At 36.3% G+C, this 15,147-nt stretch overlaps 1 protein-coding gene across 1 annotated transcript in view; it reads right to left on the reverse strand.

Annotated features, from left to right (window-relative positions):
- LOC126970234 (probable Rho GTPase-activating protein CG5521) overlaps positions 1-15,147 on the reverse strand; it is a 57,372-nt gene that overhangs the window by 35,713 nt on the left and 6,512 nt on the right. The window contains exons 3-8 of the mRNA XM_050816031.1: positions 13,849-13,979; positions 9,974-10,128; positions 8,981-9,106; positions 7,481-7,648; positions 6,210-6,306; positions 4,358-4,536 (exon numbers count right to left, since the gene is read on the reverse strand). Coding sequence (XP_050671988.1) covers positions 4,358-4,536; positions 6,210-6,306; positions 7,481-7,648; positions 8,981-9,106; positions 9,974-10,128; positions 13,849-13,979 — 856 coding nt within the window. The remainder of the gene's footprint in view (positions 1-4,357; positions 4,537-6,209; positions 6,307-7,480; positions 7,649-8,980; positions 9,107-9,973; positions 10,129-13,848; positions 13,980-15,147) is intronic.

Genomic DNA, 15,147 nt, shown 5'->3' on the forward strand with positions numbered 1-15,147 from the left:
ACCACCATTCGATGCGAACTTTATCCTAGATGGTTTAGGGCTACTTATTTTTCCAACGTTCCTTGATTAATTTATTTCCTTTTAAAATTCAACCAGCCAAGTGGTCGGGAACGGCTAATAATCTATATTTATAATTTTACTAGCTGACCCAGCAAACGTTGTATTGCCGATATTAAAATCGCGATACAAAAGTAACTGTTGATCGTAGATGGGTGAAAATTTGAAGTTGTATGTATTTTTTAATGCTGACTCATAATCAAAGAAAATTAAAAAAAATAATGTAAAAAAATTAAAAAAAAAAATCGTGTGAGGGAGGGAGATGAAAATGTCCAATTCTCAGACCTACCCAATATGCACTCAAAATGTCATGAGAATCGGTCAAGCCGTTTCGGAGGAGTTCAATGTTTAACACCATGACACGAGAATTTTATATATTAGATAAAACATGTGGAACACTACAGTAGGTACTAAAAATATAGTGAAGCTCCTCGTACACTGCCAGTTGCGAAATGTATCAAATTTAAGCCAAGGCTTCTCTCACTTACGCAAAACAACGTAATTGAACATTGGCCATATTTGTTAGACTCCATCGCGTATTTCATTAGCACCATATTACATACGCGATAGGAGATAGTTTTGTGACCAAACACAGCTACCGTTTATAACGCGCCTGTGCTATCGAATATTCACATTCAACAATAGACTTCACCGGGAGTTACTTGTCCAGTTAAATAAACTAAATAAAAAAATCTAATCACCATGCAGAAATTCGTAAGTGTTGAATCATGAGTTTAAATATATAACCTGCCGAACATTAAACCCGCTATGTAAAGTTCAATGGTACTGAATTTTTACTTTATCTAAGTTTCAATCGGTTTAAATAATTTGAACAATTTGTTATGTTTTTAAAGTGGTAACCCTAACTTCTACGATTAAATCACAAACCCAATTTGAAAAAAAAAAAAAAATGTAAATTTGAACGTGAGAGAGAGGTCGTGGGTTCGAGTCCCGCATCAATCATGAAATTTTGTTTTCAAATTTTATTTGTGTTTTAATAATTTGTTTTATATTTAGGTGTTAGTTGCCCTGGCTTTGTTCGCCGTGGCCGCCGCCGCTCCCCAACAAGCACAGGAACCGACGTACATCCTCAAACAGGACTCCGATGTGAACCCCGAAGGATACCACTTCGAGTAAGTCATTTAAAATGATAATATCATTATTATTATCGTTTTATGGAAAGATGTTATTATCGCTATTTTAAATAAATATCCAATTATTGGTATGTAGTGTTGGTACAAAGACATTTAACTAAGTCAGCTTAAATAAATTATAATTCATACATACTAGCTTCAATTTTCAAATTGAGTTACATCAAAAGGTTACGTTGTTTTTGAATAGAACTTCTCAACGATTTTGTATTAATACTAATACCAAAACATTACTTCGGAAACTGAACGGTATAATAGAAAGACTTCCATAAGTCTTATTTGTTGAAACTTGCTTTTGCTTTTATAATTTTTTTTGTTTTTCTTTTGTTTTAGTATGTATGTACATGTAAATAAATAAAGAAAAAATAATAATAGAAAGACATGCGTAATGTGTTGAACGAATAGTATTAATTAAGCTGAAATATATATTTAATCTACAATGTTGATATTTATTACCTGATACATTAACAACCAAACTTCTGGCCCGAACTATTTGTTTTCACGATTCGGGATACAATGAATTATCCAAATTTTGTGAGCCTTCTTGAGGGTAAATCTCGCTAAGATTTATCTTTTATAAATTCGATACGCGTTTCGCCTCTACACGAGACATCCGCGGGAGATGTTGACTTACCAAATTCTGTAACGAGGCTCACAACATTTATATAGTTATGGATTTCCGCATTGTAACACCTACTCCAATATGTTAATACAGTGAATAATTTAGACAAGAAAGTACAAAATACAAAGCACAAAGTATAGATAGTGCACTTCACGAAGACGCGCCCCAAGATTCCACCTAATTATTATATGTGTGCAAGCTTCCGTCAATGTTTGAGTGTAATCGGTACACACACACACACTACAATGAACAGACTAATCAGAAGAGAGTGTCATCGTCAAAGTAAAAGATACTCTACTTAAATTTTATATTTTTTAACCGACTACAAGGAAAGGGTTATGTTAAATTAACAGGTTCGAAACGAGTGACGGCACTCAGCGCCAAGAGCACGGCAGCCTGAAGCAGATATCGGAGGACGTGAGAGGGCTGGAGGTGCAGGGCAGCTACAAGTACTCCGCGCCCGACGGCCTCGTGTACACCGTCACGTACGTGGCTGATGAGCACGGCTTCCAGCCACAGGAGCGAGTCGAACATCCGGGACAATAAATACGAGCCAGTGCGGTCGACATTGAATGTCAGGAGTAGCAGCACGCTATGACGGCCGTATTGATACATTACAATAGTCATGATATTATAGGGTATGTTCCGATATGTACTGCGAGCACTGCACTGTTCTATCACTGTAGAAAAAAAATTTCCGGTATGGAATGCCAGTATACTGCCTCAGTACCCTAGGGAAATATATGACGTCATAAATCGCCGCCATATTCTACTGTGAGCACTGGCGTTTTCGAGGTAAGGTACTCGCAGTACTTTGATCGCGTGATCAGTCAAAACCACTCGAGTGCCTAACTTTTATAAACAATACCTACAGTTTTATCCCAATTATTTTTAGTTTGACAGTACTCCAACAACAGTTTTTTTTAATGAACTAGAAAACTTTAATACACTCATTTGAATGCTGCGTCAAAAAATGCGGCTGAGAGTATATGGGATTGCGTTCCGTTTTTAATAGTAACCAGTATTACTGGCTATGAAGGAACGGCTTCACAGTATACTAAATAGACGTCACACTGCAGTGGTCGCAGTGCATATCGGAACATACCCATAATAATATACTCCGCCTGGTATTCTATTCCTGTTACAGCTGGGTCACGTGAATGGCCAAAGAATATGTCATCAGTTGCGATGTCAGTTGTCAAACTATTTTTGACACGACAATGGCGAGCTGTCACTATGACATATATTATAACGTGACATAGTTATAAGCCATCGTGGGAAGAGACTATCAGACGGAGTATATAATTATTATACTACGACAGTAGTGAATGAGAAAAATTATACTAAACATTCAAACTGTCAAAACGGCCATCATTGCGCGCAGCTCTGCGCTGCGATATATATATGCAATATTGTGTGTTTCGATCTAAATTTGCTATTACATTAATGGCAAATGATCACTGTTATGTTTATTATTTTTTTATCATTTTTATATTGTTCTTTAAATAAATTTTTATATTGTTTGAAGAAAAACTATTTTATTGCTGCCTGTGTAACGATTAAGTAATTAAGATTTTTGGAAGTTTTTTTTTAAATATTTATTAAGTAGAAACAAAAAGTAAGGGATTAAAAATATTATTAGAATTATATATTGGGCTGAACACTGCTTCGCATTTTTAGATTGATCTAGTGAAAGATAAATTAATAAATAATTGATGATTCTTATATTTAATTTAATTATTCATAAAAGATAAATTCATCCATCATTTTCTTATAAATATTTTAAGTTACTTTTTTAATCACTGAAGCTTTTTACAAAGTACTTGCATAAAAATATCAAATTGATGTCACATAAATATTATTTATAAAGTACATGTTTGCCATATTTAAGACGTGCAAATTACACAAAATAGACATAATAAAGCCTATTTTCATAAAATTATTAGCAGTTTTTACCAAAGTATATTATCAATTCAGATGAGAAATTAATATTTTATTTTAAAATTATAAGCGTGTGTTTTAAACAGCTTTAGAAGGTGGGTCAATGTTTTATCGTAATAATTAATCGGCACTGGCGAAGCAGACATATTTTGTACCGGGAGATAGGAGCTTAATAACATCGAACTGGCGAATTGTTAGCTGCTCACTTATGTAATTAGCTATAACTTAAATATAATAACTTTCTATAACTTTTTTTTTATGAAAATACGGGACGAGACGAGCAGAACGTTCAGCTGATGGTAATTGATACGCCCTGCCCATTACAATGCAGTGTCGCTCAGGATTGTTGAAAAAACCAAAAATTATGAGCGGCACTACAACTGCGCTCGTCACCTTGAGACATAAGATGTTAAGTCTCATTTTCCCAGTAATTTAACTAGCTACGCTCTTGAGACCGAAACATAGTACATATTACTGTTTTAGGGCAGAAATAGGCGCTGTTGTGATACCCATAATCTAGCCGGCATCCGGTGCAAGGGAGCCTCCCACTGGTATTGTCCTGTTGTACGTAATATTGGTACGCTACCTTGAATATGATGAGCAGCGGGGTGTTTGGTTGGTCTTTGAGGAGCAGCGCTGGTCCGCAGCGGACGGCAAACTCCGCCAGACATAGCAACAGCGAGCCAGCCAACGGCTTCACTGAATTGCTGCTGCTTGCTGATGATATTTGCGCGAGACATGCGCATAACCAAATTATGATTTTCTCTGTGGAAAAAAGAAGACGGATTACTAAAACTTGTTTGTGTATATAATATCCGGACGACCGAGCCTTGCTCGGATTTTTAAAAATGTACAAAACTTGAACAAAAAAAAAACTAATTGGACATCTGGATTCGAACCGGGGCCTCTGCTTTCCGGATCACCCAATGTTCCATCTCAGCTAAAACAGTCTTGTTTATAGTAGCGAAATTTACCTTTGTATTCATGTTATTGTAGCTGTTTCTCATTAAAACAAGGATAAAACTACATTATTTTAAATTGAAATAGATCGATTGATCTAAATCGATTTATCGCCCCCGAAATCCCCTGAATACTATGAAAATTGATGGAGCCGTTTCCGAGATTCAGATTATATATATGTATATATATACACAATAATTGCTCGTTTAAAGATATAAGATATAATAATAGTTATGTAATCTCTGCAGGTTGAGAGAGAGATGGGGACAAGCCGCCATGTTAGTGACGTCAGGCCCACTTCTAAAACTGCCAACTAAAAATACCGTTTCTGGCGTCATGCAGACGTTTATATGACAAGGTCCTGTCTCAGTTCGAACATGCGTGAGTTAAACTGTCAAAAAATATAAGTTCCTACATTGAATATTTTTCCACGTATTTTCACGTTGGTAATATTAATTGTATATTGAACTGGAAATATAGGATGGTTTTATACAATAGTATACAAATTTAGATTTTTTTTATTAATAAGGAAATATAAAACTAAATTAAATACATATGTTCTGTATTAAATAAAACGATTTTCATAAATACAAGTATCTACTGTTTATCCAGTAAAGTTTTGATGCCCATCCTGCTCATATTGCCCATTCCGTCGGTGTACCGGTGAATATTTCTTATAATTCCTAATAGTTCCAAATACTTACAAATAAATTCCGAGGAACTATGAATCACCGTTCACAAGTGGAAGAGCCATCAAGTGGGAAGTGTACGTGTAGGCTATAGGTAGTATACCGCGCCGGCTTTTGAAGTTAAAATAAAAACGACTACGAGAACCATCGAGAGTAGGTTAAAGGAAGACCGCACTGTTGAGTAACTCCACTCATCCAGATGGTGGGGATACTATTGACCTTGTAGCCTGTGGTGCGATACTGGAATTAGCTTTACGCAAATCTCTTTGTAACACAAGCAATAGAAATAAGGTGTAGGTATCTTTGTTATTATTTATTAATAATTTATTTATTATTATTAAAAATAAAATCACTATAGCCATTCCCTATTATTTATAACATATTACAAAAAAAAGCAAAATTGTTATGCTATTATTATTACTACTCGATTAAGATGAGTTAGTAAATCATTTGTTGGGCGATGTATATGTTTTACAACATGATACATCCATAATTAAATACGTTTATGTGGTTAAAGGTGCCTACAACGTAAATAACTTTAAAAATTACCACAGATTACGAATGGTGCGGCCGCCCTCAGGCTTTTTAATAATGAATTTTATTGTACGAAAAAAAAAAGAAAAAGTCCGCTGAAAAGTCTTGTGCCCATTTATCTTAGGTCTGAGGTATAAATTTTCAAATGGGTGGTAGTTTTCGACGTTCAATAAATGATTATTACGCCTATGTAAAATAAAATATTTGAGCTAGAACTAGCGAATTGTAAATTGTTTTAGTAATTGAAATAGTTACCTATAAGCCCCGGGTACATCTCTACAATCCGGTCGGTATAATCGGCTAATACTAATACAGCATCACTAACAACTTTGGCAATTACTTTGTTTTTCATCTGGAACAAAAGAAAAAAAATATTATGTATTTCTACACATTTGGGATGTAATGATACCAGATATAACAGTCGTTACACAGGTGTAACGGTGACATTGAATGCGGAGATGTCAAAAATGGGATCTCATTGGTGACAGGAGCGGGGGGCGGGGAAAGTAGCGACAGCATATACATAGCATACAGTTTGTGATTTGATATAAAATACGGGAGTGTAAAATATGCACATTATTCATACAAATTATAGATCTTGACGTGGGTCCACAATACGATTAGTTGAAGTTTCTTACAAGCTTTACCATCTTGTGTTACAAGGTATAAATCGATTCACAAAACTTCACTACAAAAGGCGGTTATCTGCGCATGTATACTCATGAAGAAAATACTTTAGACCAAATCATAATTTAATGTTAGTAAAATTATATAATTATGTAATATTGTTTTTCTACTCCTCTAATTTGATCAGTAATATAAATACATATTTTATTAAGTCTTTAAAAAAGTCAATACTCTATGACCTAAAAAAGTATTGTTATTAATGTAATGTCGTTAAAAAAATCACACTTGTTTTGGTGCCACAGACGACTAAATTTAGGTTAGGTACGTTACTACTACAAACTATATTACAATCATAATATTCTCATGTAAATTTAAGAAAAAATGTAATTTTAATGTAAATTTTAAGAAAAAACTTGATAATATAATTGGGCAAGATGCTCCAAGGTGTATTTCGTAAGCTTCAGTTTTCCCGCGTTGGCTGTATGGATGTACCTTTGCCATTACTTGAAGGAAAAATTAAACCATTCACCAGAGATAAGTATACAGTATTAATTATAATATAATACTTGTCCCGTCCTTTTAAGAGGCAATTAGAAAACGTTTTAATAAGGCAACTTTGCTAGGAATTAAATTGCTATTTCTGCCGTGAAGCAGTAATGTATAAACATTACTGCTGATGGGCACCGTAGCTAGTGAAATTACTGGGCAAATGAGACTTAACATCTTATGTCTCAAGGTGACGAGCGCAATTGTAGTGCCGCTCAGATATGTTGGGTTTTTCAAGAATCCTGAGGGGCACTGCATTGTAATGGGCACACGTATCAATTGCCATCTGAACGTTTTGCTCGTCTCGTCCCTTATCGTTATGCCACACAGCGGGTGTGTCGGTGTACTCGTACTGTCATCATCCGCAGCAGGCACGTGACGTAGGCGGGCAGGCGCGGACACTGCGTGCGCGTCGCCAGCTGGTGCGCCACGTGCGCCGCCAGGCCGCATGCGCCGGCGCAGCGGGCCGCGGCCGCGCCCTCCCGCCGACACACGCGCACCACTATGTTGAGCACGTGCTCCTGTGGGATACAACCATTAAAACATACTTACTAATACACAAATAAAATTTGAAAAACAAAATTTTGTGAACGATGCGGGATGCGAACCCGCGACCTCCGGCGTTTCGTGCCGGTGCTTTAACCAACTGAGCTAACCGTTCGAGTACCGCCTCGTTATAAAATTCTGTTTTGCTTTGTTCAATTCTCAGGTTGTGGCTTCATCTACAGGATCTACTTTACAGTTGATAACCTGCTCAACCCCAATATTTGCATATTAGGAAATTGACTTGAGATGTAGCTCTTGTATATTTACTAATAATAATAATATTGACACACTTTTACACACATTATCTTGCCCCAAACTAGGCATAGCCTGTGCTATGATTTGCAAGACAACGATAAATTTAATACAATATACTTACTTAAACATACACGAATACATATAAACATCCAATGACTTGGGAACAAACATCCATATTCATCATATAATAGTGTGCACCTACCAGGATTCGAACCCAGAAGCGCTAGCTTAGTAGGCAGGGTCGTTAACCACTCGGCTACATAGGTCGTCTATTTTATTAACAAATTTGTTATGTTCTTCTTCTGGGATTAAATACACAAATAACTTTTGAAAACAAAATATATGAATTATGAAGTTATTCGAGTGCCGCATCATTCATAAATTTTGTTTTCAAATTTTATTTGTGTAATATTTTAATAAAAGCAGTCAACGACATGCCTCAAATTTGAAACTCATACCCACCATCTGGATGTCTAGCGTTCCAGTTTACAAGGAACTTTATTTCACGTCCAACCGAACTATGGATTAAGTTTGCTTGCACGATGTTTCCAGGACGATACTACGTGGGTTCTCGACCTAAAATATAGCGCGTACACTTTTCTAAAAGACCAGCTACGCTCCTGTGATTCCTCTGGTGTTGCAAGAGAATTTGGGCGGCGGTGATCACTTAACATGAGGTGAGTCTTCGCTCGTTTGTCCTCCTCTTCCATAAAAAAGATTTGCATGAAGGAAGCGCAGGTGTCACACATAAATATGTAATATAATTTAAGGAGATTTTTTTTAATCGACCGGTCCTACGCTGTCCTCGTCCAAATTATTCACTCCCGGGGCCTACCGACACTGCGTCTTCCGGTACGTGGTCGCCATTCGAGCGCTTTTCTGCCCCACCGGTCATCTGTCCGTCGAATTACTATGTGCCCTGCCCACTGCCACTTCAGTTTCGCAATCATTTGGGCTATGTCGGTGACTTTTGTTCTCCTGCGGATCTCCTCAGTTGTCGACCTTACCTTAGCTTAAATGCTGTGGACCTTTACAAAACAGTAAAAACTCACCTTAAGATCTGGACAAGACACAGTGTTGTACTGGTGAGGATAGGGTTGCAACATTGGCGCACTCATCAAGCTATCAGGGAGAGACAGCAGGGATCCAAGAAACGTGACGGCTGCCGTTCGAGGACACTATTTAAAAAAAAATAATGATACATAAATTTTAGACACAATTTTTACGTGCGTTTTATTTTCAACCGACTTCGAAGAGGAGGATTTCAATTCGATTGGTATTTTTTTTATGTAAGTACCTACACCCGCCACGCGTGACTTTGAGCGGGATAGCTTCGTCTAGAACCAAATAACTCAAGCGGGCAAGCACCGACCTAAACCCTATCAAAAGGTAGGACATATTAAAAATAGTATTTTAATAATATTAAAGGTATAAGATTTGCATAAGAGGTGTATTAAATTCAATCTATATTAAGTTATTTTGTACTTTTGAGTTTTTGAAGTCAGTTTTTTCAAAAGTAGTTTTTTTTTAAAGAATAAGTTTGAGAATTATAAAAAAATGGAAATGAAAAGAAATAACAAATCGTACTGGACTAGTATTAAAAAAAAATGTTTTGTTAATATTAATAGATATTATGTTTCTTTAAACTTTAAAAGTATTCGACAATATTTATGTTAAAATATTTTATTTATGAAAATAAGGGGCGAGACAGGCAGGACGTTCAGCTGATGGTAATTGCTACGCCCTGCCCACTACAATGCAGTGCCGCTCAGGATTCTTGAAAAACCCAAAAATTCTGAGCGGCACTACATTTCCGCTCGTCACCTTGAGACATAGGATGTTAAGTCTCATTTGCCCAGTAGTTTTACTAGCTACGGCGCCCTTCAGACCGAAACACTGTAATGTTTATACATTACTGCTTTCCGGCAGAAATAGACGATATAGATAGATAGATAATTTAATTCCTAGAAAAGTTGCCATATTAAAACAACGCATTAACTTTTACTTATAAAATATCGAAAGCATAATGTACTTATAATACTCACGGAGGGTCCCATATCTGAAGAGTTGAGGACGACAGTAGAAGCGTGAACGAAGTCAAGAAGCAACAAGGAGTAACCGTCTAATGCAAGTGAGAGATAGCGCGGGGCTGCATACTCTACTAGTACATCCACTACTGAACGATCTTCGCCCGTCAAACCTGGAAACAGTCACTGGGTTAAAACATGTATATATTACAAACAAACCTTATAATGAACTATACGACGAGCCGTGGTTAGTGACCCTACCCACTGAGCTAGAGGTCCCGGTAGGTGCACACATGTATGATGAATATGGATGTTTGTTTCCGAGTCATGGATGTTTATATATATTTACTAGTGGACCCAACAGACGTTGTCCTGTACACATGTCTAAAATCAGTCCAGCCGTTAGGAGGAGTTCACTAACATACACATGAGCAGGAGAATTATATTATATGGACGGAATTGAGAATCTAAACCAATCTCAAATTCACTGAAACAAACAAAAAAATCATCAAAATCAGTCCAGCCGTTTAGGAGGTAGTTTAATTGTGAATCTAAACCATTCTCGAATCCACCTGAAGACACACACCAATCTCAAATTCACTGGAACACACAAAAATATCATCAAAATCGGTCCAGCCGTTTAGGAGGTAGTTCAATTATGAATCTAAATCATCCTCGAATCCCCTTGAACTCACACAAAAAATTTCATCTAAATCGGTCCAGCCGTCTAGGAGAAGTTCAGTGACATACACACGCACACAAGAAATATATATATATAAAGATGTATGTTTAAGTGAGAATCTGGTACCAAATAATCGTATTAATTAAAAAATGGCTCTGTCGTTAATCTAGGCCAGGGACTAATACATAATAATAATATAGCCTTTATTCAGATCCTTACTAACATAGATAACTAACAATACTCAAACATAAAACATTAGAAACAAAATAACTTATTCTAGTATTTGTATTTTTTTTATTTTTTGTGGATCTGTTTGCCAATCGGCAAAGGCCTCCTCCAACCGTTTCCATTCGTGTCTTTCTTGAGCCACTCTATTCCAAGTTACTCCTGCCACTTCCCTGATATCGTCCTCCCATCTTTTCTGGGGTCTACCTGTTTTCCTTTTCCCTTCCCTGGGATACCATCTTGTCACTTTCTTACTCCATTTGTCATGTCCACTTACCATGTGCCCAGCCCATCTCCATTTGAGTCTTCTAATTTTGGATTTGACGTCAATGACTTTTGTTTTACTTCTGATGACGCGGTTATTTAGTCTGTCTGATCTTTTCACGTTCAGAATACTTCTCTCCATAGCATATTGGCAAGTTGCGAGTTTGGTAATCATTTCATGAGTTAAAGTCCATGATTGGCAGCCATACATCAGAACGGGTAAAATACAGGTGTTATACAATTTGCTCTTTATATTAATATTAAGTTTTTCGTCTTTCATAACCTCTCTCAAACTCCAATATCTTCTCCAGCTGTTCGTAATTCTTCTCTTTACTTCCTCGCGCATAGGTTCTTTTTGAGTTATGAGCTGTCCCAGATATATGAATTCATCAGTATAGTTGATTTCAGTATTTCCTAATTGTATCATGTCTTTTTTCCCATTTGTCATCACTCTAGTTTTGTCTGGATTGAGTTTTAACCCTATTTTTTCACTTTCTGTTGCAAGTTCTTCTATCATAGTTTTCATATCTTCGGATGTTTTAGCGAATAGCACTATGTCATCAGCGAATCTCAAATGCGTTAATGATTCGCCATCTATATTGATCCCGAAATTTTGCCAATTGATTCGTCTGAAAATTGATTCTAAAACAGCTGAAAATATTTTTGGAGATAAGGGATCTCCCTGTCTAACGCCTTTTCCTACTTTGAATGGATGACTCTTCTTTTCTAGTTGTATTCTGGCTGTACTTTGACTGTATACGTTTTTTATTAATCGAATGTATTTATGCTCAATCCCTTGTTCTGCTAATGCTTCCCATATATTTTTGTGTACTAGAGAGTCAAATGCCTTACTGTAGTCGACGAATGCTATATCGTATGTAAGCTGGCATTCATTGTACTTCTCTAAAACTTGACGAACTACATGGATGTGGTCAATCCGCTCAACTCAGTAGTAGTCCTTACGAAAACCAGCCTGCTCTATCGGTTGATGTTCGTCCAATGTCCTTTCAATACGTTTTAAAATGATCTTAGCGAAGATTTTGTAAATATTTGACATTAGGCTGATAGGGCGATAGTTACCAATATCATGTTTATCTCCTTTTTTATAGAGCAGAATAATGTTAGACTCTGTCCAGTATTATTTCAGTGTTTAAGATAGTGTTAAACATCTCTGTAAGGACAGGTATTAAAACTTCCTTGTAATTTCTCAGGAATTCGTTGCTTATGCCATCAGGACCCGGTGTTTTATCTACTCTTTGGCTTTTTCGACTTCAGCTTGAAGAATGCTAGAAACGCTTGAAGTACCCAGCAGAGTGTTTTCACATGTTGTTGGGTTGCGTTTGTACAATTTCTTGTAATAAGATGTTGCAATTCCCAATATGTCGGTTCGGCGATGATTCCATTTTCCAGTATCATCTTTCATTTTAACGATCCAATCATTTGAATTCTTCAATTCTTTGTATGCTTTTTTGACTCCACCCGTTTTACTTATATACGCTTCTATGATTTCCATTCTTCTTTTTTTCTTATCCTTCCTTATGCTATCTTTAATTTCTTTACTAATCTTCGTTAAATTTTTTCTTCTATCTTGTATATCTTTGGCTTTGATGAAGTGATTTCTCTCTTCTAGCAGTCTTACGGTATTTTTTGTCATCCAATTTCTTGGTTCATCTTTGGTATTTGCATTTAGTTGTATTTGGGTTTTTATGGTGTTTTCTATCCAGTTGTATTTTTCTTGCGTACCCATCTCCTTTGCGTTAGATTGAAAGTCTATGAATTTGTCCCTTAGATTAATTGTTATTTGTTCTAACTGATATTTCCCGAGCTTTATATTTCCTGGGCCTCGTCTTGGTCTAGACTGTTTTGGTTGATTTGCTACCAGTTCTGTTCTAATTAATCTATGATTAGTGTTAAAGTTCAATTTGTTAATCACGGAGAAGTTAGAGAAGTAGCTATTTCTGTTAGTCATTATAAAATCAATTTGATTTTTTGTTTTACGATCAGGTGAGATCCAGGTCCACATGTTTTTATTGTTTTCCTTGAACAGAGTATTTAAGATGGTTAAGTTGTTTTGTAGTGCAAAGTTAGTGATATGTTCTCCATTTCTACTTCTAGTTTTGTGCCTAGGCCTGGGACTAGATTATGATTATTTTATAGCAATACCAATGACACTACAATATTGTATAATAATTCATTAAAAAGAGCGCAAAAAAAGAATGCTGGGAGAAGTTTCTTACGCCGCTTCTACTCTTTCAGAGCGCCATTTGTTTACGAAGCGGTAGTAGTATCTAGTATATTAGAAATGGCATCAAAATAATTCTAAAGGAAGGAATTTTGAGAAAATAAATGCCTTTCATGTCTTTTATATATCGTTGACTTGTACCCATAGTACAGGCTATGCTTGGGGCAAGATAATTTGTGTAAAAGTGGGCACTAGGCAACACAAATCTACACTGACACCACTTTGACCTCTCCCGTATATGTGAATATAAACACGCACACCATAGACACAGTAATGCTTATGCATTAATGTGTTTCGGTCTGAATGAGACTTAACATCTTATATCTCAAGGTGACGAGTGCAGTTGTAGTGGCGCTCAGAATTTTTGGGTATTTCAATAATCCTGAGACTCCATTGTAATGGTTAGGGCGTATCAATTACCATCAGCTGAACCTCCTGCTCGATTCATCCCTTATTTTCATTAAAGAAAAAACCAGATACCATGATGAAGAGCTCTTTGGTATAAGTTCAAGTGAGCGAGGTGCAGGCGATTGTTGCAGGAGGAAGGTGCCCCCGGGCCCTGCGCCTGCGTCGACTCGCACAGAAGCCTCAGCGCCAGTAACTTTCCCGCCCTGGACATAAAATGAAAAACATGTGAATAATTTGTTATTTTTTGAAGCAACAACCCTCACTTGTGGGATTAATTCCAAATTAAATTTATAAACAAAATTTATGAACGACGCTAGACTCTGAATCTGAGAGTTGAAAAAGACATACCAACATTTATGAACGATACGTCACTCGAACCGTTGGATTAGTTGGAAGAGCGCTCGGACGGAACCCGAAAGGTTGCGGGTTCGAGTCCCAGTTAAAATATTTTGTTTACAAATTTAATTTGTTATTATTTGAATATTTGAGATCCCTTTAGGAGTGTAACATTTGTCAAAGATACGGTTTACTGTTTTATTGCTAAAGGGCAACGCTGCTGATATCAATACCATATTTGTGCTGCAGAAGAGAGCTATTCGCGCTATTTATAACCTAGGTCCTAAAGAATCATTTAGAGCAAAATTCAAAGAAATTAACATCTTGACTGTTGCTTCTCAATATACTCTTTATAATGTAATGTATGCACATGGGCACATAAGTGAATTTTCAAGAGACTGTCATACGTACAGACATAAACCTATAATGCCTACCTACTACTCGGCAAAGTCGAGTTAGTAAGTCTTTTGTGGGGCGATGTATATGCTTTTACAACAAGATCTCACAAAATGTTCAAAAAAAATTATTACGTTATTCATAACATAAATGACTTCTCTTAATGATACCACAGATTGGGGATGAAGCGACCCTCAGGCTATTAAATAATAAGTTTAATTGTAAAATATCACTTTGTAAACATTTTTTTTGATGAAAAAAAGCCCGCTGAGTATGTTGCGCCCGTTTTTCTCAGGTCTGAGGCATTCGTTTTGGAATGGGTGTTAGTTCTTGACTTTTAATAGTGATGTCACATATAATTTTGAATAAAAATATTTGAATTTGAATACATAAAAAATCCCGAATAAAAAAATCCCAAAATATTAAATTCTCAAAAAAAAAATCAAAATTCTCGAAAAAAAAAATTCTCAAATAAAATATTAAATTCTATCATGTACTGCAGCTTCTACCCGCGACTTTGTTAGCATGAGGCCCTCCATGAACAAAGAAAGACAGGAAACGAAAGCCAGACACTAGTCTCTCTTCTTTTCCTCTCCCCTCGCTACCTATACTCACTCTCTTTCGTTCAATAGCTTTATT

The sequence above is a fragment of the Leptidea sinapis genome, chromosome 20, assembly GCF_905404315.1.
Source record: "Leptidea sinapis chromosome 20, ilLepSina1.1, whole genome shotgun sequence".
In the NCBI taxonomy this organism is placed as follows: Eukaryota; Metazoa; Arthropoda; class Insecta; order Lepidoptera; family Pieridae; genus Leptidea; species Leptidea sinapis.